The sequence below is a fragment of the Topomyia yanbarensis genome, chromosome 1, assembly GCF_030247195.1.
Source record: "Topomyia yanbarensis strain Yona2022 chromosome 1, ASM3024719v1, whole genome shotgun sequence".
Classification (NCBI taxonomy): domain Eukaryota; kingdom Metazoa; phylum Arthropoda; class Insecta; order Diptera; family Culicidae; genus Topomyia; species Topomyia yanbarensis.
The window spans coordinates 203230605-203257037 of record NC_080670.1 but is presented as its reverse complement, the minus strand read 5'-3'; the positions used below and the strand labels follow the sequence as shown (position 1 = coordinate 203257037).

The 26433-nt window shown below is 44.3% G+C and overlaps 2 protein-coding genes across 2 annotated transcripts; one reads left to right on the top strand and one right to left on the bottom strand.

Annotated features, from left to right (window-relative positions):
- Positions 1–27: 27 nt before the first annotated feature.
- LOC131676172 (uncharacterized) lies at positions 28–21407 on the bottom strand. The gene is made up of 5 exons (XM_058955293.1): positions 21261–21407; positions 9092–9140; positions 6234–8972; positions 6021–6174; positions 28–592 (listed from the first exon to the last, which is right to left on the bottom strand). Exons 1-5 carry the CDS (start codon positions 21405–21407, stop codon positions 28–30), a joined length of 3654 nt encoding a protein of 1217 aa, XP_058811276.1.
- Positions 21408–21530: 123 nt separating this feature from the next.
- On the top strand, positions 21531–24624 carry LOC131688682 (neutral amino acid uniporter 4-like). The gene is made up of 5 exons (XM_058973135.1): positions 21531–21861; positions 22913–23243; positions 23353–23565; positions 23628–24255; positions 24316–24624. Exons 2-5 carry the CDS (start codon positions 22938–22940, stop codon positions 24594–24596), a joined length of 1428 nt encoding a protein of 475 aa, XP_058829118.1. The 5' UTR covers positions 21531–21861; positions 22913–22937; the 3' UTR covers positions 24597–24624.
- The last annotated feature ends 1809 nt before the right edge of the window (positions 24625–26433 follow it).

Genomic DNA, 26433 nt, shown 5'->3' with positions numbered 1-26433 from the left:
TCTAATTGTACATTATCATGACCTAGATTAAACGTAATCTACCATACCTTTAATTAGCTCCAGTGTATCTCTAGCGGTAGCCTCAATACCGGAAGGAGGCAACAAAAACCCGTGAGTTCCCGTATCCGGCAGTTCCACCGTATAGCTATACTTAATTCCAGCTTCATACCTCGCGAACTGCGTCGACGTCCCGGATCTAGGATGTGCCATCTCATCTTCGCTATCCACTCGGTAGGAAACGTGACTCCCGGATCCTCGCAAAGCTTCCACCGCAACCGTTGCCATTTCGTGAACATCGCTAAACCGATCCTCACCCTGCAGTCGCTTCCCGTCCGGATAGCTGATCGTCTGTCCGTAGGATTGCAGCGAAAGGTAGATTTGAATGTTACGGCGTCCCTTCGTCAGAAACTTACTCAACGCACGGGCTTCCGGTTCGGAGAAGGCACTCTGTCCGGCGTAGAATTCGCTGCAGGCGGATTTCGAAGCTCCCGCTTCGTTCCACCGGTGATCCCAGTTTCGATCGAGATCCGCCCCGTAGCATGATTGGTCCGAGTTCATGGAGAGGGAGCTGTGGGACTGTAGCCAGCTTAACCTGTGAAGTGTGCACATGTTACAAATACTTTTGAAGTATATAAATACGACCGGATAATATTTATTAATTTTGTTTTTTTTTATTCCTCGGATTTTTGGAGACAAAGTTCACCGATTTGTCATGCGATTACATGGCCACCTGATGGTGAGTCCACCGGTGATTCGTCAATAAATATAAGTTGGCTAAATACAGAAAATATTTAAGAGCTCCATCGGTTCATTTATGGTAACCATGGCGAAAGCAATGAAGCAACTATGTTCAATGGTCTTTAATTATCGCCAGTTCCACCCCAGAAGGAAGAAGGTCGGCGTCGTGGCATACTTTGTGTCGACAGGAAACAGTCGAGCATCCATATACCACATCCAGGCGCTGCTGAAGAAAGGCGAAAGCATGGAGCGCAAGTCGGGTCTCGGCCATCCGACGGTTTTGCGGAACCGGAAGGTGCAGCAGGCGCCAAAGATGTAGACGGAAGACAGGGTGATGAGATTCTGGTGAGATGGTTAAAACGTACGTCTTTATGAGAAAGTGGATGTCGAGGCCGGCCCTGTCGCAAGCTGCCATCGAAAAGCGGCGGCTGAAGGTGGTTGTCAAAGATGTCTTTCCTGCGAAGCGGAGCTTGATTGTGATCATGGATGACGAGATGTACCTGACGCTCGAGGGCAATGACTGGCTGTGGACTGGCTATTTTACGTACGCCAAGAAGGAGGTGAGTAGTGACGTAAAGTACATATGGCACACGAAGTTTCCAAAGAAGGTTCTCTTGTAGTTGACAATCAGTGAGAAGGAGTACTAAAATATAAGGCATCCGCAGGAATTCCCTTTTGAACTGGACGAGTCGACGAAGGAAAGCTAATGATCAATTGTTAGGCTGAGATACTGCACAGATACCTAATACTGTTGCTGCTTAAGCAAGGCCAATGAAGTGCCAATTCGCTTGGAGAGTCCGGTCCAACTCTTTGTGCGTTATCGGGCGATGCATTGAAACTCATTCAGCCGATTCCAATCAGCGCTAATAATTATCCAGTTGCATGGAATTTGCTTAGCGGCCACTTCCCTACGCGTTTGAAGCAGTCGTATGTTGATGCGTTGTTCGACTTCCTTTTTGCTTAAAAGAGAGTCTGCCTCAGAGTTGCATTCACTGGTGGAGAAATTCCAGGCCAACGTTAACGTCCTTCAGCAGTTATTTAGCTGTAGAGAAGATCCAATCTTAGGACATTTCACTGATTCAGGTTCTGAATATTCACCCCGACCCTACGACGAGAAGAGACTGGGCGGAATTTTCAACTGTGAAAGGTGTCATTTCTTTCAAGAATCTGACGTCATTCATCTAACGTAGAGTCGCCGTACCGCAGAGCATTCAAACCAGTACTGTAGATGTCCCAGGGTTCCAGCCAAGTGAAGGAACCTTCCCAACGACCAGTCGCTAGTCACAATACCGTACCGTTCAATGTCTTCAACGACCATCATCCACCTTACCAATGCACGATGTTTTCAAAGCTAAATTCGGAGGGCAGGAAGAAGGAAGTTCTTCGCAACCCTCTGTCGGAACTGCGGACGTGACCAGTGACGGGGTAGACATCAGACTCATCTTTGTTCCAGTGAACCACCAGCTAGCTCAGGTTCGAAGACAACCAACTACCCAGATGAGAAATCTACTCCCGCTGCATCTACCAACAATCAATGCAGTCATCTTCGTTTCAGTTAGTCAAGGACAGAATGCATTTTTACTTGCTACTGATGTAGTCATCGTTGTCTCGACGATAGCGAAACCGAGCACACAGTACGTTACCGAACCATTCTCCCAGCGAATCAAAGCGCAGAGGAAGATTCGTCGATGCATACCTGCCGTAAATTACTCTTCACGATTCGCTCTTGCATACGATGGTATTCGACCAGTTTGAAATTTCCAGTTCTTTCCAGAATGGCCATCGACTTCCGTTGACACTTTGTCCTAGGAAATTCCTCTAGTTGATCCGTCATTCTGCGGTACCAACCCTATCGACCTCATCTTGGGAGCAGAAATTTTCTTCGACGTGTTCAAGGTTTCTTGGTGAATTCCTGCGCTGCTCGTGAACTCCGTTCTTAGCTGAGTAGTGTCGGGAAGGTCTTCTCACAGTCAGCCGATTGCTGCAATCGTAGTAAATGTTGTCACCGCTAACGATGTACATCGTCGAATGGAATGGTTTCAGTTCATCGAAGAGAACAACGCTATTCCGACGAAGAAGCTGCCTGCGCGCGGTAACCAGCAACGCTAAAGGTCGATACGTAGTTCGACTGCCACAGAAGTAGGACGTGTTATTTAACCTTGTCGGAAACCGCTCTGCATCATTTTCATCGCCTAGAAGTGGTCATCTAATCCAAAATCCTGACTTGTATCAACAGTACAGAGTCTTTGTCGAGGAATACTACGCGCTAGGGCACATGAAGCGCGTAGCGGACTACGAAAATCGTCCGACTTCATGGTACCATCTTCCACATCACGCTGTAGCGCGCGAAGATAGCGCGACGACCATATTGAGGGTATTTTTTGACGCGTCGTGTGAAACTCAACGAACCATCGCTGAACGACGCGCTTCTAGTTGAACCAATGGTGCAGGAAGACCTGCGACGAGCTGGACACTCTACTTCCGCGAATTGGGTGGTGAGGTTCCCCCGACACTTCGATGGAAACTTTCGAAATAAAGACCGTAACGTATAATACAACCAGCGCACCGTACATTGAAACGAGAGTACTTCAGCAACTATCCGACAACGAACGCGACGAGCATCGCGAAGCAGATGAAGCTCTAAGGAAGGGTTTTTACGTTGAGGATTTGTACTCTGGTGGACGCAACGTGGCAGAAACAACTATAGACAAGCAGCTTGATGCGCTATTATCCAAGGGCGGTTTCGAACTCCGCAAATGGGTATCCAAAGATCTGGCAGTATTACGGGGTGTCTCCCCTGAGAATCGTGCTCCATAAGGATCGGTGGACCTAGATCGTAATCAGTGCATTAAAACACTTTGGATATTCTGGCCAATTTAACAACTCAACCTTATTCAGCATCCCGAAGTCCTCGTAGAAGTACGAAAAGCACCGACAGGAGTAGTTTTGGCCGCCGTCGAGCCACCATTCGTCGTCCAATACGTCGAAAAATTCTCTAATTTCCAGCATATGATCCGACAGTAAGCGACGGTTTCTTCAAAACTGTCGGAAAACTTCTACAGCACGAGCGGAATCAGCACACCTCTCAGTCGACAAGTGGAAAGAAGCAGGAGTGACGATCTTTCGACTAATCCAATAGCAAAATCTCCAGCAACGAATACAAGGTCTTCCAATATGGGTAGCCAGCATCTCCGAAATCTCGCATCCGCTAGTTTTGCCCTTTCATAGGCTTCGATCAGTGTTGGGCTACAGGTTGGGAAAGGTTAATCTGCAGTACGACGGTAAACACCAGATTCTGCTTCCGGCTTTGCATCAATTTACCGTCCTACGCGTTCGCTACTACTACGAAAGGCATCTGTACGCAGCACCCCAACTTCTATTCAACCTACCGGCACTTGAACTAATGGATCACCAGGGGAAGAAGTCTGGCCAAACGAAAAGATCGCTTCCGAACACGTCCCATTTTTTTTTGTTTCGATTATAGAGGTTTTAACCTTAAGGTCATTCGCCTCTTCGGATTAGAAAAATCTCTTATGAAATTTTTTTAACCCTACATGCGGGATCGGGACTCGAACCCAGGTGCGCTGCGTACAAGGCAATCGATTTACCAACAACGCTACGCCCACCCCCTACGTCCCAAATTGTTTGTGCAATTCATGGCTAAACTTCCCCCGGAGCACGAAGTACCACAGCTTGACCATTTTCATCGACCGACGGCACCCATCAAAGTCTACGTAGCAGTTGTCGTATGCAACGAATGCTGTGCCTCTTGAACTGGAAGGTGACCTAAGCACAGCTAATGTCATCGACGCACTTCGCTGATTCGCATCCCATCGTGGATTATGTGCTGAAGACTATTGCGACAATGGCCGCAATTGCGTAGGAGCAGCCAACGAACTTCGACAAATAGTGCGAAGCAAGGATCCGACCGCGCCGATAACGGAATCTGAAGATTTGACTTTTCAATAGAAGTGCAGCGGTATTTGTCCGGTTTACGTGTGGATCACATGGATTAGAGTAGCTTTTAGGTACCGCATCGCGCTGCGTAGGTACCAGTGGTGCACAGCTTGGAGTTTCTGAAGATTCGTCCTAACTGCGTTTACAAAGATTTGAGCACCCTATTGTAGGCGGCTGCGTAGGATGGCGTTTGCGACCTTAATGAGAGTGCTTAGGTTGACACTGCTGCTTCGCTTCACGAGCATCTTGGTAATGTTAAGTTTCGCTACTGCTCTGTCCCGGATCTTTTCGATGTGTTTTCTATCGACTATGAATAGTAACTAATGATGGGAGTCGTTGAGGTCTACGTTTTCCCGAACTGCTGCACTTTTGGAGACGTTAACTCTGAGTTCTAGCTTCTCTAGGTCGGCTTGAAGTTGGACCAGGTAGTTGTTGGCTGTTTGTGTTAGTTCTCCTAGGCTAGTACCAATCACCACCACAATAAAGTTCACAGCTAGACAAGTTCACATCCACCAAGAATGGTCTGATGCAGATTGCGGGTATAGATTGTATAGAATAGGATGGGTGTCGGAAATAGTGGTCATCCTTGGGGAAGAGTTTTATTAATCTCTCTGTAAGCGGCTCTTTCTTGAGTCTTGAAGATGACTCGTCGATCGTTGAGGTAGGTGTGGAACCAAGAGGTTAGCTTTTTCGGAAGGTGGCAGGGATTTTGGAGGTTGACACAGACAAAAATCTGCTAGAAAAATACTAAGATGGTATTTCTTTAGTAGTTGGTCACCCTTTTCTTCATTGATGAAGTTGTTGGTGCAGCTCTGAGCTGAGCAGCGTTTCCGGAAGCCGACAATCACTAAGGAGAGGTCAAATTTGGTCTTCTTTTCTTCGCTAGTTGCGATCACTGGGGAAGTCTACAGAACGAAGCGGTTCTCGGAAGTGGCGACCTTCATTACGAAACACCACCGAAAGGACGATGTTGTTTTTTGGACGAACCTGGCCTCGGCACTTTACGCAAAGCGGTGGCTGAAGTAGATGGAGCGTTTGAAGGTCCCAGTCGTCTCCAAATTCGCCCAATTGAACATTTCTTGGCGAACCTGATGCGCTGGATCTTTTCGAACAATTTCCTGGCGAAAACTTAAAAGGAACTAATCAATAAGGCGGCCAGAGAATTGAAGAATATGCCAATATCTTGCTTTTCGACGGCTATGGCTAAAGCCCCGGCCAATTGCCGTAAAGCATCACAACAGGAAGTGGAGTACATCCATCCGAAAAATGTCTATTTTTTAATGCATGCGTTATTTCGTCTTTTAGGTTATTAGTCGAATACTCACGCGGATGTTATTATTCCAGAGCTTTGAATCTCACGGTGCTTTGACCGGGTCTTCCGCCACATCCGATCGTAGTCCTGGCTATATTCATACCCGTCTGGATTCAGAACCGAAAGGACGTACCAATCCATTGCCTTGATGTTCTCCAACTCCGTATCTACGAGTAAACCGTTATCAAATCAAAAACCCAATTCAATCAACGAAACCTTAACAAACCATTATTCGCTATCGCCTTAGTCAACGCATCCAATATCCAGGTAGCAACGGCCGGTCCAATCCACTCCCGCCCATGAGCTCCAGCTTCGATGAACACAGCACTACGCGGCCCCTTCTTCTTCCCCGAATATCTCCGCTTTCCCTTCATATACTTTGAGTTATGAACCTTCCCGCCGATCGATCGCTTCCCGTCGAACTTCACTTTCACCACCGTCAATGGCCTTGCTTCAAAACTCCTTCCCACATGAATCAACTCCACATTGCGTGGATACTTACGCCCCAGATAATTCATAAACTTCACAATATCCCCGTACCGATGATACCGGTACCACGTCAACGGATGTCCGTGAAGCACTTCAGTTTCGATTTGTTCCCTCCGAGTCATCTTAGGGTTTTCGTACAGAATCGCTTGTCCCAAATCCCTGATCATCACTTCGCGCGGAATATCTTCATCTCGTAGGTATTCAGTCATCCTATCCAGCATACCAGGAGGAACAAGAATATCGTTGGAACCTCGTAAGGTCGGTCCCTTCCACCACTGCAGTTTGACACCTTCCGGTGAAACGCGGTAGTCCTCTAGGGAACGTACGTTCTCCGTTGATCTCGGGAAGAGACGCCATAGCTGATACCCGCTATAGTATACCTTGGTGGGTTTTGTGAGGTGAGTCGTTGACGGAAACTTCGTTGTTTTTGGAGTTCTGGTCGTTGTAAAAACATGCTGAGCGATGACACTTAGCCAGGTTTCTGGCTTCTGAAGAGGATCGGAAGCTGGGAGAAATGGGATCAAGGGTTTCGGAGGAACTGGTTTCGTCGAAGGCCTCTCCGTGGTAGCCATATTGCCAAACAAGTTTGGAAACCAACCAGAATCGGGTTCCGTCGCTGGAGCAGTTGTTGGTGGAACAGTGACCACCATCGCTGGTTGATTCTGATTTGTAACCGTAGCAGGTTCTTCGTCCCAGGAAGACCACGGATTAAAGAAGTCCCACGGCATCATAAGCTGAAACCAGTTGTTGGTGGAATCGTTTTCCGTGACAAGATTCGTTTCAACGGGCGTTTGAATCACTGGTTCCTCTTCCACTTCGTTGAACAGGTAAGACGGATAGTGGTACCACGGTTGCTGTTTATCCGTAACTTCATGTACCCTTTCCAACTGCGTTTGTGTGTCCTGATCCGTGCTCCGAGTTGGTCGTTTCCGCAGATCTATCACCTTAGGAGTCGTGCTTCGCGTTTCATCATAATCAGAATACTCTACCGTAGTCCGAGGACCAAATCCCAGCGATCGAACGATGCGTCCTAACGACGCAAAAATGCCTGAGAAGAAACCTTCCCCATCACCGCCGTCATCACTATCTTCCTCACTATCATAATCATCCGAATCTTCCTCACTGTATTCCTCCGCGCTTACGGGTTGCTTTTGACGTTTCACTTTAACCGGTCCGGCTACCTTATCACTATCATCTTCGTAATCGTAATCCTTATCATTGGCAACCTGGTTCCCGGTCGCTTCTTCACTAGCACCGTATTCGTCACTTTCCTCCCCTTCCTGACTTTCGTCGTCGTCACCATCATCATCATCATCCGCATCGTCTTCGTAACTATCATTCGCTGCGAATCCTTCATAGTAATCACCACCATCATCCTCCTCCGAACCACTTTCCTCGCTACTTTGATCCTTTTCGTCAAATGCCCCCGGTGACAGAATTGGCAGCGTTCCCGGAGTTGCCGGAGTGTACTCACTGGTTACATGAATGTTCGTCGTTAGTTTGTTCTTAGTCGTTCCCTCACCTGGTAAACCAGAAGAGGTCACCCGTTTCACATCCGGTTGGTGGTATTGTTTCGAACTTATAGTCGCAGCGGTGGCGGTGCTGGACTCTACCCCGCCAGAATTCCTCGAATCCCGCTTTGTCTTTTTCCTGTCGTTGGATTTTAAAACTTTTTTCACCGTTCGCTGTTCATCGGTGTCCTCCACCGAAATGTACTCCGTGTCGATAAAGGCATCGTGCATGTAGTTGTAGACGCTTTCCAGTACCCCGCCAAGACTGCTGATGACCGGTGGGTAGACGTAGACTACCGGTCGGTAGGGTTTCTTACCTTTCGCCGGTCGAGCTAGTTTGTTGTTGACTTCCGGTGGTCGAACTGTAGTCGGTGTTTTGGATTTTCCACGATTTCGTAACTTTTTGGTTCCGGTTTTAGGAAGCGGAGTTGTCGACGTTTGGATCGGTGTCAGGGAACAGTTGAAGCTGAAATATTTGCGCAGCAACTCCAGAGTTTCCTTGGTTAGCTTTGTTTGCTTCTTCGCAGGTTCCGGTTTAGTTTTGGGCTTTTTGATTTGCTTCACTGGTCGGCTGGTGGTTGTAGTGGAAAATATTTCCACGGGATCAACGTAATAGTCTCCCTTAAAGAAAGGCGTTGTATTATTCAGAGTGTTCTGAACTGGTGACAAATCATCCGCATAGGAAATGATTGTCGGAGCTGGTGGCGGTTCCTGTGTGGTACTGCTTCGAAAAATGGAGGGTAGGTATGTCTTATTTTTACCCCATAGCAAATCCACGTGACCAGCAGGATCACTACCCACCAGATATTGATAGTACTGCACGGGATTGGTGAAATTCTCCTTCGTAACCAGATCAGCCTTGGTCGATTCCGTACTAGACTCCGTCGCGCTCAACAATTTGATTCTATCCAAATCAATTTTCTCGATCTTGTGATTGTTCACGTAAACCGCATTAAACGAAAACACTTGCCATAATCTAACACAAATAATTACAACTTGAAAATAACAATTTCTTCTACCCATTTTACTTTCGAAACCAGGGAAAAACCGAACCTCTCACGGAAAAAGCCCCGCGTAGACTAACCTTGATCAACCGCCGAACCATTCAAAACGGTTTGCAACGCCACCTGAATCTGAAAACGTACGCAATGAGCCGAAACGACATGCAGAGCATTTTCCGTGGGGGCCCCTTAGGCGAAACGGTTGACAAACTTTCTGGAACTTTAGTATGATCACAGTAGACCCAGTAAGGCTAGATAATCGTACCGATCGCGACATGTGAACTTGGATGCGCTCCAGTTATCCTCCACTGCTGCTATCATCATCGACAGGTTTATGATCCCTTGTCTACCCACTTCTACTACTTATGTTCTCATACCGCTGATGACAATCACGGTGATATGAAGCGGCAATTTTAATTTAGTTTTTCCCGAGTACAGAGAAGGAATTATACGTGAGCCGACATCGAGCGCGTCGGCCATTAGTTCGGGCAGGGTGAGAGTAACAGTTTGTTTATGTCTTTCTCTCTGTAGAACACGTGTTGGCGCGGTGGTAAACGGTTTGTTTTGGCTCGAAAAAAAACGGTTGCTTAGTGAAAGTGGTTTGAATGTGATGGCTTCGGTTGCATGTTTGAATTAATTCAGTGGATTTAAATAGTAAATCGGTACCGACTGTTTACTGAGAAATGTCACTAAGTATCGGCAGTATGTAAAGATTTTCGCTAGAGGAAACATTTTGATAAAACTGGTACTGGATTAATTGGTGGCAAGACAGTACCAGTTACTGATGAGGCGAGTCGGAAACGTAAATGTTATTTATTTAATTTCAGTAATTTTCTTTGTTTATTTTCAGTTGGTCTGTTCGCACGGAGTGATTCCAACTTATCAAACACAAGCAACGGTACCAACGGCTTTACTTCCTTCCTAGATGTTACCATGGAATTTTATCAACTTCAACTTCAGCAGATATGTTATAAAGTTCACCGAGGTTAATTGCAACCCTTAAATTTCAGTTTGTCCATAACTACTGAATAGAGTACTTAGGTTTACCACAACAAAAGCTGGTTCGTTTTCTCGTCGGATAGAAATTGTTCGGAATAATTTATTGCTGCTTGACAGCCCTTATCGGTTTGGAATTCGACCTGTAGTGTTCCGTCAGGCTAATACATTGTACATTGTCCAGTATGGAATTTTTTTTCCCCAGACACCGGCGGATTTTCTTAAGTGTAATTCAACATTGAGGTCGTTTTGACGTTTGAACATGTAACGAAATAAATAGCTTCTTGTCTTACGAGACAGGCGAGATTGTCATCAGGCGTAATATTAGTGTTAAAAATTGAAGCTTTTCTCAATAGACTTAGGAGGCAGTGCACAAGTAATCGATCATATTAGAAAGAAGGATTATAATATACAACAAAGTGTGATAGGGTGGAGAGTTATCAGAGATGCGGTTTACCGTCATACTCAATTCCTACTGACAAACACTAACTAGTTAAATTAGTTATGGGATTTGCCTTTCGACTTCGTCTTATCAGAATCCAACACTCAATTTAATGACATGACTAAGCTAACGCAGAATTGACGCTAGCTCCAAAAACGAAAACACGTTTTATGCTGTTAGCGCGCAAAGATGGTTTTAAATATTTTTTAATGGAGAAAACTAGAAAAACTCTAGTAAGAGAACTGCGGAGAGAAAAACAGCATTTTTGGCAACGTATGCCTTGGCATTGCATGGCAACACGTCCAATGTTATAAGGATAGGCAATGTTCGATTGGATTCGTTTTTTGACAGCTAAATGCGAATCCAATCGATCCAAAATGGAGTCTCCGCAGTTCTCTTTCCAGAGTTTTTTAGAGAAAATATAGTTTACCCATTTTTCCAATGAGGAGAAATATAGCATAGTAACAACAGGCTAGCTTTCTTAGCTAGATACATCACTGCAAAGAATAACCGGCCGCAATTAACCAGCTAAGGGGGGATAGTCATACAAAGCGATTAAAATCATACTAAATTTTTGCGCGCGGTTGAAATAAAAATTGTCCATGTTAAAGACTTAAACTTTTTTGTATTTTGAAAACTTTATTATAAATGCGTAAAATTTTTCGTTCGCTAAAACGTTTATTTGGAAATATTAACGCACAAAGTCGACATTATTTCGGTTAGCGACTAGGATTGCAAGAGAACGGCTGGATCGATTTTCATGATATGGATATCAAATTAAAGGTAAGTTTAAGCTCTTAGATGTGAAGCTATTTGTTGGATTAAAGACAGAAATGATTTTTTTTATCTTTCTTGGTTTAGGCATCAACATACCCCGCCCGGACTCAGTTTTACAATCCAACTCAACCTATCGCTTTCCAAATTCATCCCCCTTCCGCAGTCCCAACTTCTTTAATTTTTTCACGCGTTCTGCCATTCCCGCAGGCCTCGTCTGCTATGCGGACCAAATATTTAACATATACGGGTTTTTTTCCGCACCACTACATTCACCTAGTCAGCATCGAAAGATATTGACGTATCCCGCGCTTCCAGAAGACGTCCAGCTGGTGTTGTACTTGATTCCACTAGTTCTTTACCGCAGGGTCACTGAGGGCTATCAAAGGCTGAAGAACATCTGTAGAACTTCACAAAAGGAAATGATTTGGATTCAAGTCTTCTACTTGCAAATTGTCCACTACTCGGGTTCTTGTTTGCCCTGCGGACCCTTCTTGTCAGGGCGGCCTAGGTGCCTCTATCAGAATTTCGAACTTTCGTACATAAACAAAAAAAAGTAAACAAGCAAAATAAATTAAATTTACCGACTAGTATTTCTTCTACTTCTCCACTCCACTGCTACTGCTAGTGGTGACTTACTGCTGCGGGCGGAAATGCGGGTGGTTTCTTCCAACCGGCCGGAACAACAACGGACGAGCTCTCCCTGTTTACGTTGGCTGCTCCGGCAGCTATCCTTAACAATTAGCTCGGGAGGTGAGCTTGGCTCTTTTGTTGGAACCACCCTAGGGACGTTGGTGACGAATCACCGGAATCCTTTGCTCCCCGCAAGGCATCCCGGAACGCAGCAGTATTTTCCCAGGTGGAGCCGTCGCCCTACCTGCTTCCCTCTCCTTGACTGTTAGCTGTAGAGGAGAGCCAGGCTGGTTTGATTTATCCTCTACAACGAGAGGGGCGGGTGCGTCGAATCCTGAACGGTTAGCCGGGGAAGCAAAAACTACTTTGCACTTAGCTTCCCTTGGCGGCCACCACAAAACAAAGAGCACCCGGACCACGGGCCGGCACCTTTCGACAGGATTTTCACGTGCGCACAAAACTAAACAGTTACGGTAGCGGGAAACTGTCCCGAAAACAAGATAAATATTCTGGACGTCTGTTCTCGGTCGTGGTCCGTCACATTCTCTCGTTCTCACGATGGCCGCCTTCCGCACTCGACCATAACAAACCACCAACCGCCTTGTCGCATAGCTGTCAACGATGAGCAGCATAACTAGTACACACATATTTTCGCAAGAGGAGAGCGGTAGCCTAACTAAACCCTATGCTAATTATACACAAATGTGAAACAAAATTTTCTACACCTATCTGTATGCACATAACCGTTCACAAACGCGAAAATGAACAAAATTTTACAACTTTAACGTGAACGGTACAAAACAGCGGTGAGTATAATATTATGTAAACAAATACACTCTACGGAGTGTATAGTCAAAAATAGGTATATTTCCACCCAGTGCTAAATTGTTACCCTGACGTTACATACTTTAGCAGCATCTATAGATAGGTAGATTAGCGGACGGTTTTTCTCCCTCGGCTTCTGCAACTAACGTTACCTACTTCATGTCGACCAGTTACCGATCCTTGTTGTAAGCTGCTTCCAGGGCTGACTTTATCGATCGCTCCATCCTTTCCCACGCGCTTTCCTTCTGAGGTACAGCTGGCGGGATAAAACCCGCTGTTTAGTTTGGTAAATGCGTTGGTGAAAAAATAAATAGCGGTGTACGTGAATGGTCGACTAAACGAGGACCACAATAGATCAAAATACAGTGGGTCGTCTCCTACAAACAAAGAAACGAGGACAAATGTACCACAGCCAGCGGTACCATTCTTAGAGTCACCTTCTTCACTTTTCGTCACTATTCACTATCGTTTCAAAATTACCATGGCGAAAAACACGATGGAAATTGTCTACAATCAGTGTCATAATAAGATGTTTTCTTGGAAGAATCAACGGGAACCCAGCATCGAACGATGTGTGCGGTGCAGCTTCAATTCTTCCGCCGACGCGTAGCACTGGACGCTCATCGACTGTAAGTGTCAACCGATACAAGTTGCTCGATTTAGGTAGTTCTGGGTGTCCTCTCAAAGTGGAAATCGTCTCATCCAGGGACTCTTGCCATTGCGCCAACCACATTAATGTATTCTTCGTCTTCTTCAGAGTCTTTCGAATAGTATATAGCAATTCCGGTGTCTCTCCTATTCATGAAGGTGCTAATGAATATTGGCCAATCAGCGGGGTTATCCGGAAACGTAGGCAGATCGCGGGGTATCACTTCCGTACATGACATTTGTCACCATCCAGTCGCACTGAATACAATCGCCACTTCCCGATCGCGGTAAACGCAACTAGAAGATATTTGAGATTTTAGTATCAGCGGAGTTAACCATCGAATCCGTATTCAACTCCATCGGAAATGTGGTGATTAATCTTTAAGTTTTGTTCCGGGATGCGCCGATTTTTTAGCTGTTCACAAACTCTTATATTGGTGTGAGACAGCTGCATTAAGTAGATAAGTACCTTTTTTATTCTTTCCTCACTCTTCTTTCCCGTCTGCGTGGGTGCTGATCCTGTGCGATGGCGATTTACCCTTTGGATGGCCATATGGAGACCGAATCGACTCCCGAGACTTAGGCTGGCCCTGTTGGAAAAAAAAACCCTGATTAAACGGTACCCAGAGCACTCAACAGGTTGGTTCGTGGTCGTTCTATCATAATAAAGTCATTTAATTTAATACAAATTTCCAAAGATATAATTTTGTATATTTACCAGCTCACAAAGTAGAAATAGATGGGGTCGTCCACGGCGGGAGTTTGACCGAAATGATACCCCCAGTCATATCCTTTTCGGATAACCTTCGCTGGGCCTGCTTTGCCGAGCTACGTCCTCTTGCACAATATTCGTCTACGTTTGTTTGTATCGCGGCTCATGAACTGCCTAAATTACAAACAATTGGGTCACACTGCAACAGTAGCGTCAATCAGGCCCGCTGTGCGGCGAGAATCATACGGATGATTCTTGCAGTTGGAATCCTGAAAAGTATCCTTACTGTGAGGGAGGATCTGCATAATATCTCGACATTTCCCACATACAAGCTACGCGTAGATAAATTGAAGCATTGCCTTAAGGAATGTTCTAAGCTATCTTTTGCAAAAGTGCTAAATAATGCTACACCACCATCTTCAACGGACTTTTTTGCACTCTTGTCCTCTGACGACGGTGACTCCGATGACCCACAAAAGGGAGCCTACTGGACTTGCAGGAAGAGAAGAAACATTTATTCTCATAAGCTTCCTAATAAAGGTCAAAAGGTGTCCCTTGCGGGGGCTCCTTCTTTTGAAAGTGCTTTAAGAAAATCAAAGAAAGTCAGTCTCAGAAAATTAAAATCAGGCAAGGAATTTCCAGCAACAAAAATTCATTCTCGTACTGAAACAGCGATTTCAAGCGCATTAAATTTATCCCTCTGCTCGCCTTCACAACAATAGATTGCACGTGGAAGGTAATCCCCGACCTTCTACCGTTCGTAGTCCCAATGACCAACGGTTCAAGGTCAACGAAATCAATCAGTGTTTCGTATGACCTCATACAAAACATTGATTGGAAGAGCTATGCTGCCGCGATATCCAAAACTATCGACTCTACACGAGAAGACCAAGGTATTCCGGGGCGATGGGTTACCGGCTAACTATCGACATCGACAAAGCCAAGAACCATAGTTACTGGCACTGATTCGTAGACGGATTAACGAACATAACGTCGATGAGATCTCTTTGGGGAACGACCCGACGTATGCGAAACTGAAACAGCACTAAAGAGAGCGTGGAATGTTCAAACCGTTGGATGAACGATTTCGCCAAAAAAGGTCGCTCTGCTTCCGTCCCGGCACAGAAGATCTACCGTGTCGCGTACCCTCATTATAGCGCTAACGAAACACTGTTTTTAATAGTGAAGTTCTCACTTGCTCTCTTGTCATGTAACAATAACGCTCCGGGGATGGATAGAATCAAATTCAATTTGTTAAAGATTCTGCACTACTCTGTGAAAAGTCGTTTGTTGAAAATATTCAACCTGTTCCTTGAGGGTCCCTCATAAATGGAGGCAAATGAAGGTCATCGCCATCTCAAAACCAGGATAGTCAGCCTCCGATCACAAAACGTATCGACCGAATGGCATGCTGTCCTATATCTGAAAGTTGTTTGGGAAAATTCTCTTATTCCGTTTCGACAAATGGGTCGAAGCAAATTGCATACTGTCAGACACCTAACCTGGTTTCCGTAAAGACCAGGGAACGAACGGTCGCCTTGCTTTCTCTACAATAAATCAAATGGGACCAATTCTCTTAGATATTAAGGGGGCTATTGATTTAGTTTACTAAGATTAATGTCTGGAAATCATATGCATTTCGCAACATCGCGATTTAGTTACTCGTGTCGAAGAATCTTTCCGATGACGGGATGGTCTCCGTTACAGGGTCAAGAGCTGTCGATATGCAAGGGTCATTGCAAAATGCCTTGAGCAATCTGTCTGCTTGGGCCCTCCCTCCTGGTGTCGAATTCTCCGCAAAAGGAAAACTGAGTTAGTTACATTTTGAAGGAAGCGTGAACCAGCGCATCTACAACTACTACTTCATCAAATTGGAGAGAATCAAGTTTCGTTGATTACGTATTTCCCTGGGCTGTATGCAGTCGATCCATATGATGGGCCTAGAAGTGTTGGCGGGCGTCATTGCACTCAAAGGTCGTTTTGGAACTCTCATAGCGATTGCTCATCCTATGTGATATCATGAACCCGTTAGTAATTGAAAATTTCGGGAGGTCTGTCGGGCTTAATTCTTAGACGCGATTTATGTTATTGTACTTCAACTACATGGCACAGAATATAACGCAATTCTTTATAACAATTAAATTCAACTTGGTGAAGATTCTGCCCTTCTTAGCAAAAAGACGCTTGTCGAACTTTTTCAACAGATTTCTCGAGCAGCACATTGTCTCGCATGGCTGGAGACAAGTGAATGTTAACTCCATTCCAAAGCCGAGAAAATCAGCCTCCGATCATAACACGTATCGTCCGATTGCGGTGCTATCCTGCTTCAGGAAATTGTTGGCATTATCCGCCGCGTGTCGACAATTGGGTTGATGCGAACGGCTTATTAACAGATTCAGCACAGAGAACAGACATCCACGAATAAATGTATTAAAAAAAACTTGTGTAAATATTTGCACGAATGCACGTTAAACCACTAGCAGTGCAGGGAAAAATGGTCATCTTTCAAAATTACCAAACTCACATCAGTTTCTCGGAGATGGTTAGGCCGATTTTCACCTAATTAGTGAAAGGGATCTTATCCTCGTAGACTGCTATAACATTTCGTATGGATCGGTTAATTCTCGTATAAGCTGGACCAAAAAAAATATTTTCAAATGAAACGTCGAGATTTGATGTTATCTCGAAAAAAGAATATTCGACTTTTTGGGACTTTCTCTGCTTTTGTCCTACAGAAAAGCAATCACTCTGAAAATCGACATCTTAACCGAGGCCCGGAGGGTTGAGTCTCTTATACCATTCGACTCAGTTCGTCGAGTTCGGCAATGTGTCTGTGTGCGTAAGTATGTGACCAGCGATTGCGCGTCGGTTACTCGGAGATAGCCGAACCGATTTTATCAAACTTAGTCTCAAATGAAAAGTACAACGTTTCCATAGGCTGCTACTGATTTTCATTTAATTTCAACTTCTGGTTCTGGAGTTATGGGTTGAAGAGTTTGGTTGCCCATGAAATTCCCATAAATCGATTTTCTCAAATTTGGTTTCAATTAAAAGCTACAACATCCCTATTGACTGCTATTAAATTTCATTCGAATTGGAATTCTGGTGCCTGTGTTACGGGTTACAAGCCGGTATCATCATTATATCTAAAAGATGCAAAACTAATTGAAATGAGTTCTAAATTGCTTGAAATCGTTGATCCAAATAACTAATTGCAACTCAAAGTCTTTCTAACCTCATTAAGAATTGTTGAGGATTCCGGAAGATCCGAGGAAATGACCAGGTTCTGAAATTAGATTCACACCTGTTTCTCCTATATTGCTGGCTCGATGCTCACAATCTTAGTTTCAAATGAAGGGTACAGTATTTGCATCGATAACTATCAAATTTCATTTGAACGAAGTATTGGTTCCGGAGTTATGAGTAAAAGAATCCAATCACACGGGAATTTCCCATATAAACCTGTTTACCTTTCTCCTATAGCAAGGTTATGAAATCACTCTGAAAAATGACTTTTTAACAGAGGCCGGGAGGACCGAAATGCTTATACCCTTCGACTCACTTCGCCGAGTTCCGCACATGTGTGTGTGCGTATGTGTGACCAACAATCGCACATGGATTACTCGAAGATGACCGAACCGATTTTCTCAAACTTAATCTCAAATGAAAGACATAGGTTGCTATTGAATTTAATTCTGATCCGACATCCGGTTCCGTAGTTACTGGTATAGAAGCGTGGTCATACAATAAATCCCTATGTAAACTGGTACCACCATGATATATGGATGATTCCAAACATTTTCAAATGGGTGTTAAATTACTTAAAATTGGTTAGGTTCGCGTGGAATCCCAAAGCTTCGTAGTTTACTGAATGTATGGCCCAAGAACGGGGAAAAACTTAAAAATTGAGGTAATGGTGCAATCTCAAACTTTGAGATCGAATTTTTAGCCCTTTTTCCATTTTAAGGTTTCACAAAAAGTGGTGAAATAAGGAACAAACTTGTAGTGGACCTATATTTAAAACTTTTCATCATTTTATTGATCGGTTGCTGCACCATATTGACGGCTCTGTGCGGAATGGGCTGAAAATTTTCACTTTTCCGAGTCGTTATCGAAAGATTTTTCAAAACACTATTTTTCCGTTGATAATGAATGTCCTATATATTCCAAAATTTAATACAACATTGGTAATAATATTTTCGACAAAATGCCGAAAAAATTGATTAAATCCATTCAGTACAACATATAAGATATAAGCGTTCAAAATCTTACATCATTTTTTTCTTCCGAAATTTTGAAAAGAGACCCCTATATTGAAAGGTAAGTCGTTAGTCACGACAAAAAGCGACTATTGGCGCCGGTTTGTCGATGTTTTATCGAAAAAGACATCGATGAGCTCTCTGTGGAACAAGGCTAAAAATGTGTTATCGAAATGTAACGAGCGACAACGAGACATCCGACTCAATGAGTTTTTTACTTTGCAGTACCCGGACTCTGCTCCTGCATAGAACTAGGAAAACTAACCTCCAACCACAATTCGAATCGGCCGATAGCAATGCTTTTCCGCGTATCAGAAAATCATCCTACGACGCCTCGATAATTGGGTTGAGTCGAACGGCTTGCTATCAGATACTAAATTTGGCTCTCGCAAGGGCAGGATAATTTTGTTTTTGTCTAATACTGCTTTCATCAGAAATTTTACTGGTATAGGCTTGAAAATATCAAATTCAGACTCTTGTAGTTTTAAAGAGATTGAAACGCAAATACCCCGGCACCTTATAGTTAATGCACGTGCCGTGCCAAACAATCTGAGTGATTTGAAAATTTTCCCAACTTTCCAATGCAACCATCAGAACCAGTTGGATCTGCAGGCTACTCGAGCTTCGTCCGCCATTTTTTAGCCTTTTTTCCATTTTAAGGTTTCACTAAAAGTGGTGTATGGGTTATTCCTCGAATGAAAAAGTTTTTTTTCGAGAGATCAAAAGATGAAGTCTTTAAATTGAACCGTTTTCAAATGTGATTGTACGCAGTTTTGAAAAATTTTGTTTTGAGATAACGCGTTTAAAGTTTTGAGAACACTGCCGATGAATTATTCGAGGTAGAATCGAGAGGGTGAATGTTTTGACGTTTCTTTGTAAAATGAGTGAAGCCAACATAAGCTGGCTTGCTGGCTCGGTTAGTTGTTAAAAAATGACAGCGAACGCGCTTTAAGCAACGTTCATATCGCTACGAGCCAATGTTGTTAACTCGACCTGAAAGTTATCGAATGCAAACAAACTTCATTTTGATGTGCTTAACTGGTACTCAGGTGATAAAAGCGTTCGAATTTTGTGGAGAAGAAGCGATGCAAGAGAAATTGTGATTTTTCATATATTAATAATAATTACTTGTTTTGAATCCAACTTTTAAACAGTGTTGTACAGTTGATGTGAACAGACCTTGAACATTTCAAACGTAGCTAGCGCTACTGGCATTTGGTGGCAGCTTCAGGCAATAAACAGTTTTCACGGGACTGGGTAGAATGTCATTATTTTGTAACAATTACCTGGAATTATGGGTTTTGCACATCGTTGATTACGAATCTGAAGTTTTCCGAAATTCAAAATGGCCGATCGAATATGGCGGACCCCTATTAAAAAAGTAGTATTTCAGGCAAAATCTAAAAGAAAAAGGTTTTGTGATTTATAAACACGAGTTTGAGTTAGTATGTAGCAACATAAAAAAATAAATATGGCGATTCTAATATGGCGAACTAAAATGTGACTGGCAAATTTGACCAATATTTTTCGTTTTTCACCATTTTCTGTGGCCATCGATTAGTCTGCGACAGAGTTAAAAATAATCGAAGCTCTTTTTTGACGGCTAACAATGAACCTGTTGCGATTCGCGGTGAATAGAAAAAATATTCATTGAAATATCCATCTTATTCATTCAGTTGAATATCGTACAATATATTCATTACACTAATTATCTAGGAAAATGTTTTCAAATGCCGATAAAGCATATGAAACAACAATCATCATCGCTTACATTGTGCCAGGGCCTACTTTGATGCGTTTGATTCGTTGCTACACGGTCGCTTCGTGTAATAATCGGAGCCGAATGAAAATCTGCATGGATGAATGGGTGGTTTGTTCGTTTGACGTTTTCAGCTACGTCAGTGAATATTGAAAATGAAATGCGGCTGAATATGATCAATTTTCATTCAATGAATTTGAATATTTTTAACTCTGGTCTGCGATGCCTCTACAGATCAAGCAACGTGAGAACGTGCATGTCATGAAAAGGTTTCTACCTGAGGCGCGCGTCTCGAGTCGAGAGCGTCCTATAGCGGCCAGCACGCTGCTTCGAAAGTTTTTTCAGAGTAATTGGGCATTTTTTAGAAACAGTAGGTGTGTTTGATCGTGCGAGACATAAGTTAAATGCATTGAATTGTGTAGTGTTGTTAGTCGAAATTGTTATTGCGCTTCTATTTACAACCAAAACTGACCTTCCGTTCTTGGCTGCTCGAAAGTTGTTACTTGCGAAACAAGATAAATTGGCAATAAACTTAGAAATCCCAAACTATGCTTGTCTTTACTAGATCGATTTCATCTTGATTCACCAAGCAAGCTGTGATTTTAAATCATCCTCATGTCAAAAATTAACTAAATCATTTTCTGTCTATACTTTTAATTCCCGTGTGTGTAGCGTGCACATCTGGCAGTTGGCAAAAAAATGAATGAAATTCTCTCGAATGCATTTCCCAACAAACCCCAACTGTCTAAATATGTCAGCAAATTTGTCGTGCAATATGGTAACAAGTGCCAAGAAATACAAAACATAACACAATAAAAACTCTTGGCAGCCATCGCCGATTGGCCGACAAACTGACACGATGAAAAGCCATTTCAATCTCGAGCGGCCACAGACAAATGGACTGGATGTCAGTGACGGAATTGGTTTTTAAAGACTGACATAAATGTTGTAACGTGTTTTGTTCCTAACCTTAGAGCCGTCTGACTATCAATCATAATACTGATTTAATTATTTTTATCCGATTTCTGATGTCGAAGAAACGTTTGTCGTGTCCGCTTAGCTAAGGAAGCAGTTCGCGTGCGATCCCAGCCCAATGGAACGTCTCCGTTGCGATGGTCCGCGTACAGCTTGTTTGTCGCGGTACTAAACGAATCGGAAATTTGTCACCGGATTTGCATAATCTTTTAATTATCTTCTTCTGTACAGAGACTGCACCGAGACTTGACTTGAAACTGGCCAACGGCTCATTCATCACTCCCGCTGCTGCTTTCTCGCCTTCCGCCGCTGGTGAAGGTCGACCACTACCGGATGGGCAGCCACTACCGTCATAGCATTCCGACGCGATTGTCATCATTGAACGGATGGTTTAGCTGATGAATGAACCGCTGGTGAATGAATCGTAAGCTTCATCGCGACGACAATGAACAAGCACTGCACTGCGACGCCGGTTGGTTTGAAACCAACCGCAGCCGCCCCAGTCGAACCTTGTTGGTGGTTCGGTTCGGATCGAATTTCGGCGCAGCAATCGTTGGACGTGAGCACACCACCGTCAAGCTACGTTCCACCGTAGCCAGCCAGCGCAGACAACTTTCACTAGACGACTAGCGCGCAAATATTTGGCTATTTTGACGCGCGACGGGTTATAAACGAATCTTGAACCCTAAGCAGTAGCAGCATCAGCGACAGTGCATTCTCGCGTGGTGGGTGGTTTCTGGTGCATCCCGGCAGGCATTGCTCAACCGTAGCGCCGATCAGTCGCAGTTGCAGCCGAACGCGAGATAAAGGTGCGACCTCGTCTAGCGCAGGTAAGCGGGGCTTTTTTTTTCTTTATGAATGATCAGTAGGCCGTTTGATAATTTGACAAGAGCAATGTGATTGTGGTTGTGTCTATTTATAAGTGGCAGATTGGATAGAACTTCAGCACGTGCGCAAGATAATTTCCGATTGAAATGTCCATCTGTTAGAAAACCGGTTCTGCAACGTTTAAGCACGGTGCGTGGCGTGCGTCCGAGCTCTGCCTGAGGTAATCTATTACCGCATTTGTTTTGTTCGCGACATTCGCGTCATGCTATAGTGGATCATACCGCGCAGCGGTCGTTTGTTTATTTATACGATGTTCTGTTCACGTTTCCAAATGGAAAAGTTTTCGCGGGTGTATAGTGATTGTCTGTTAGACACGTTCTAAGTAGTTGCCAAATAATGAAACACGAACAAGTAGTGATTGATTCCGCTATCAAACTTGCAGGTCTCAGCAGAGATACGAAAATTCTGTGTTTAAACCCACTGCTATGACGTCTTGATCTATTATGTCATCTCAGACACACGTGTCTTACGAAGGCCTTTTTAAAGTGGATGTCGGTTTATTCAGTCAAAAATGTCTTGAATTAAAAATAGCAAAAAAGTCACATTTCGGGATTAAAGGTGCATTTAAGAGAACGAATTCAAAATAAAACAAGGATTTCATTTTAAAACCCGGAATTGTGATCGCTCGTATCAAACTTCCCCTTTGTGTATGCAACCAGTCTTTTTCCCAAAGGAAAAAATGGATTAACCAGTTTGCGCATAAGGGCACAAGACCTAACATTGAAAAGTTGGAATTTAATGTTTCGTGTTCCACTCGTCAGTTAGACGATGTATCAAGCCTAACACCAGTGCTTCGATGCTTGGCTAACCAAGACATCACTCGGTACCATCCAGTCGCGTTAGGCGTCCACACACGTTGTCTAACACACATATATCGTCTAACTGGCAGCAAGTTGATGTCTGTTACTGACGAGTGGAACACGACACATTAAAATTCAACTTTCCCATTGTGAATTTTTAAGCGCAACAATAATTCAGATACTGTTATTTTAGACGCAAACAAACCAACACAATCGAAATGCAAAATGGACGAGTTCCCGGAGGACAAACGAATCAAGCGTTCGAACTGACAGACCCCGAAAGCGCCCGAAAACCACCAGCAGATGGCACTGCGGACCCGGTAGCCGGTGATTCCGCTGCCGGAGGCGATCACGGAATCGACCACCCGACGACCTACCTGGAATCAATAATGCACATCTTCAAGGGAAACGTAGGTCCCGGACTGTACGCCATGGGATGGGCCTTCTACAATGCGGGTATAATAGCGGCGCCCATTCTGACGATCCTGCTCGGTATCACGTGTGTCCACAGTCAACATCTGCTGGTAGGTCAAAAACCAAAGCCAAAAACAATCACTACTCGTGCGAAGCTGATTCATCGGATCAGTACCGATTCTATACGGAAATTGCATTCTATCCCATTTATTTTTACAGCTCAGATGCGCCGCGAAGATGAAGCTAAAAATACCGAACTCAAATCACCTACCGGACTTCGCAGACACGGTCGAACTCTGCTTCATCCATGGTCCGACGAGATTTCAGCGCTGCGCACGTGTGATGCGAATAGCTGTAAACGTGTTCATCTGCATCACTCAGCTGGGATTTTGTACGGTGTATTTCGGGTTCATTAGTAATAACTTAAAGCAAGTAAGTATGTCTCAAAATGGTTCATCTTTCGGCTTAACATACATCTACCCCTCCTCCGCAAGATCTACGACTTCTATGGAATCTACCTGGACGTTCGAGTGCACATGACCATCATCCTGCTGCCGATTCTACTCCCCTCACTAATCCGAAATCTCAAATACCTGGCCTGGTGCATGACACTCGCCAATGCCTGCATGATCCTGGGGATCTGCATCACCGCGTACTACGCCGTCCAGGAACTACCTTCGATCCAGGAACGTGACTATTTCTCTAGCTGGCGTGAACTTCCGCTGTACTTCGGAACGGCCATCTTCGCTTTCGAAGGAATCGCACTGGTGCTACCGTTGCAGAACGCGATGAAAAAGCCGGCTAACTTTGGACGACCACTCGGGGTGTTGAACGTGGGCATGTGTGCCGTAACGTTGATATTCGCTTCTTTAGGTTTTGTCGGTTATCTGAAGTGGGGAGAAAATGTGAAGAGTAGTTTGACGTTGAACTTGCCCGAAGACGAGGTTCTGGCGCAAAGTGTTAAAGTTATGGTTTCGCTGGGGATTCTGCTGGGATACGCGTTGCAGTTTTTCATAGCGATACAGATAATGCTGCCGGCGGTGCTCCGGAGGTTTAGCTGCGGTGCGACGAATCCCGTGCTGGTAGAGTTGGCCTTTCGGACGGTGATGGTACTGGTGACATGTGAGCTTATAAAAATTGTAACATTTGTCTAATAATTATAACCGATTTTGTACTTTTTAGTTACTGTCGCTGAGAGTATCCTAAACGTGGGAGCTTTGATTTCGCTGATCGGAGCACTCTGTTCAACCGCCCTCGCTCTAGTTTTCCCACCAGTTCTGCAGCTTGTCCTAGGATTAGCGGAGAGCGAGTGTCGAAATTCTGAACAGGCCGATGAGGCGCAGAAGGCTAACCGAATCGGTTGGTTCGTGTGGATCAAGAACATTTGTATACTGATACTGGCGTTGTTTATTTTTGTAACCGGAACCGTCGAGAGTTTGGAAGCTATTATATATGCGGAGTGAGTGAGTGTAAATATAGAGTAGGAGTGTTCCTGTCAAATATTTGTCGTATGAAAGAAAGTCCCGAGGATTGCGCTGACGTTTTTTATTCTACAAGAAGCTGAGTGACTGCGGCAACGGCTTTATACCGTGAGCCGAAATGTGTAGAGGCAAAGAACGTATCTCTACACATTCCGTCCTGTGGCATAAAACCATTGCGAGGGTCACTTAGTTTCTTGTAGAAAGCACGTGTTTCCTGCGAAAAACACAGCGTCTCTATCTCCTCTCTCTCCGACTCTTCTAGGTGGCGCTCTTATCCTGAGAAAGGCGTGTCTGCTGTTTTCGGACGAATGTGAGGCAATCGAAAGGTGGAGGCAGCTTTACGATGAACATCTGAACGGTGCACAGGCGAATAGCCGGGTGTTTGACGATTTTTATACCAATACTGCCGCCGACGAAGATGTACCAAAGCCCATTATGAACAAGGTCAAGGCTACCCAACGGCTCAAGAACAACAAAACAGCTGATCGTGAGCGTTACTCTTTAAGTTGCGCTAGGAGAAACAGACGGAATGCATGCGTCGAATTATTGGAAGGATCTGGGATACAGAATAGCTACCGGAGGAGTAGAAAGAAGGGGTCATCACTCCTATACAGTCGTGATTCGCTGGTTGGGCCACATCTCTGTCCAACGAACGAATTTGATTCGTTAGTTTGACCGACTGACAGATGTCAAAAACTCTCCAAAGGAGACGTTAGTAGTGTAATTGCATCTATTCACATCTCTAATAATTGTCAGATTGATTGTCAAAGTAAATTTTACATAAGATTTTGACATTCAGATGCTTTTTAGTTGAACAACGGTCCAACTAGCGGAGGTCCAACTAAAATGCGGTCCAGTTAAAAAAAAGTCCAACCAGCGAATCACGACTGTATACAAGAGTGACGACAAATTGGACTGTGAAAACTACAGGGCGATCATAGTTTCAACTGCCGCATACAAAGTATTATCCCGGAACTTATGCCAATGCCTATCGCCACTGGTAAACGGAATAGAGGCTGTGATGTGAAGAGCGGGGTTCAACATACCGGGAACGATTTTTACAAGGTAGGTAAACATATTCGGTAGGGACATGGAGACGGTAGCAGATTTGTATACCCGTCTGAAACGTGAAGTACCAAGAGTTGGACTGAAGATATATGAAGTTCATGCTGGCTAGCTGAGTCTGAGGTGGTCGACGAGTTCATCTATCTAGGTTCCTTGGTAACTGCGGACAATACCGCCAGCCGGGTGATCGTGTATACTACGGGCTCCTCAACAGGTTGAGATCCAAAAAACCTCAACAGCGCACGCCAGCTACAAATAACTGATTTGGGCGGCGGTGTATATGAGAATGGCGTTTGGAGGAGAAGTATGAACCGCGAGCTTGCGAGACTCTATGGCGAGCCAAGTGTCCTGAAGGTAGTATTAAATGGGCGTACGTTGGGCAGGACACGTTGTAAGAAAACCGGACAACAACCTCACCAAGCTGGATTTCACCTTAAATCCGTGAAGTACAAAACGAAAAGGAGCGCAGCGCTCACGATTGTAACCCGTCAGGGTAACAATTTGACACTCGGTGGAAATATACCCTTTTTTATGTAAACACTCCGTAGAGGGTATTGTTTACGTAACATAATGCTCACCACTGTTCCTTATGACCGTTCACTTTTTCATGTAAATTTTGTTCATTCTCGCGTTTGTGATCGGTCTTGTGCGTGCAGATAGGTGTAGAAAATTTTGTTGAACATTTGTGTATAACATAGGGCTTAGATATGTCGCTGTTCTCCTCTTGCAGCAATAAATTTGCTGGCTATACTGC

Excerpts from the sequence above, each read along its gene's own strand:
- LOC131676172 (XM_058955293.1), bottom strand. The coding sequence starts at position 21,407 with ATGACAATCGCGTCGGAATGCTATGACGGTAGTGGCTGCCCATCCGGT. Across the intron at positions 8,973-9,091 it reads TGGTTCGGCGGTTGATCAAG|TGTTTTCGTTTAATGCGGTT; the intron begins GTTAGTCTACGC and ends GATTATGGCAAG. Across the intron at positions 593-6,020 it reads TCTGGAATAATAACATCCGC|GTTAAGCTGGCTACAGTCCC; the intron begins GTGAGTATTCGA and ends CACACTTCACAG.
- LOC131688682 (XM_058973135.1), top strand. The coding sequence starts at position 22,938 with ATGCAAAATGGACGAGTTCCCGGAGGACAAACGAATCAAGCGTTCGAA. Across the intron at positions 23,244-23,352 it reads TCCACAGTCAACATCTGCTG|CTCAGATGCGCCGCGAAGAT; the intron begins GTAGGTCAAAAA and ends TTATTTTTACAG. Across the intron at positions 24,256-24,315 it reads GGTGATGGTACTGGTGACAT|TTACTGTCGCTGAGAGTATC; the intron begins GTGAGCTTATAA and ends TGTACTTTTTAG.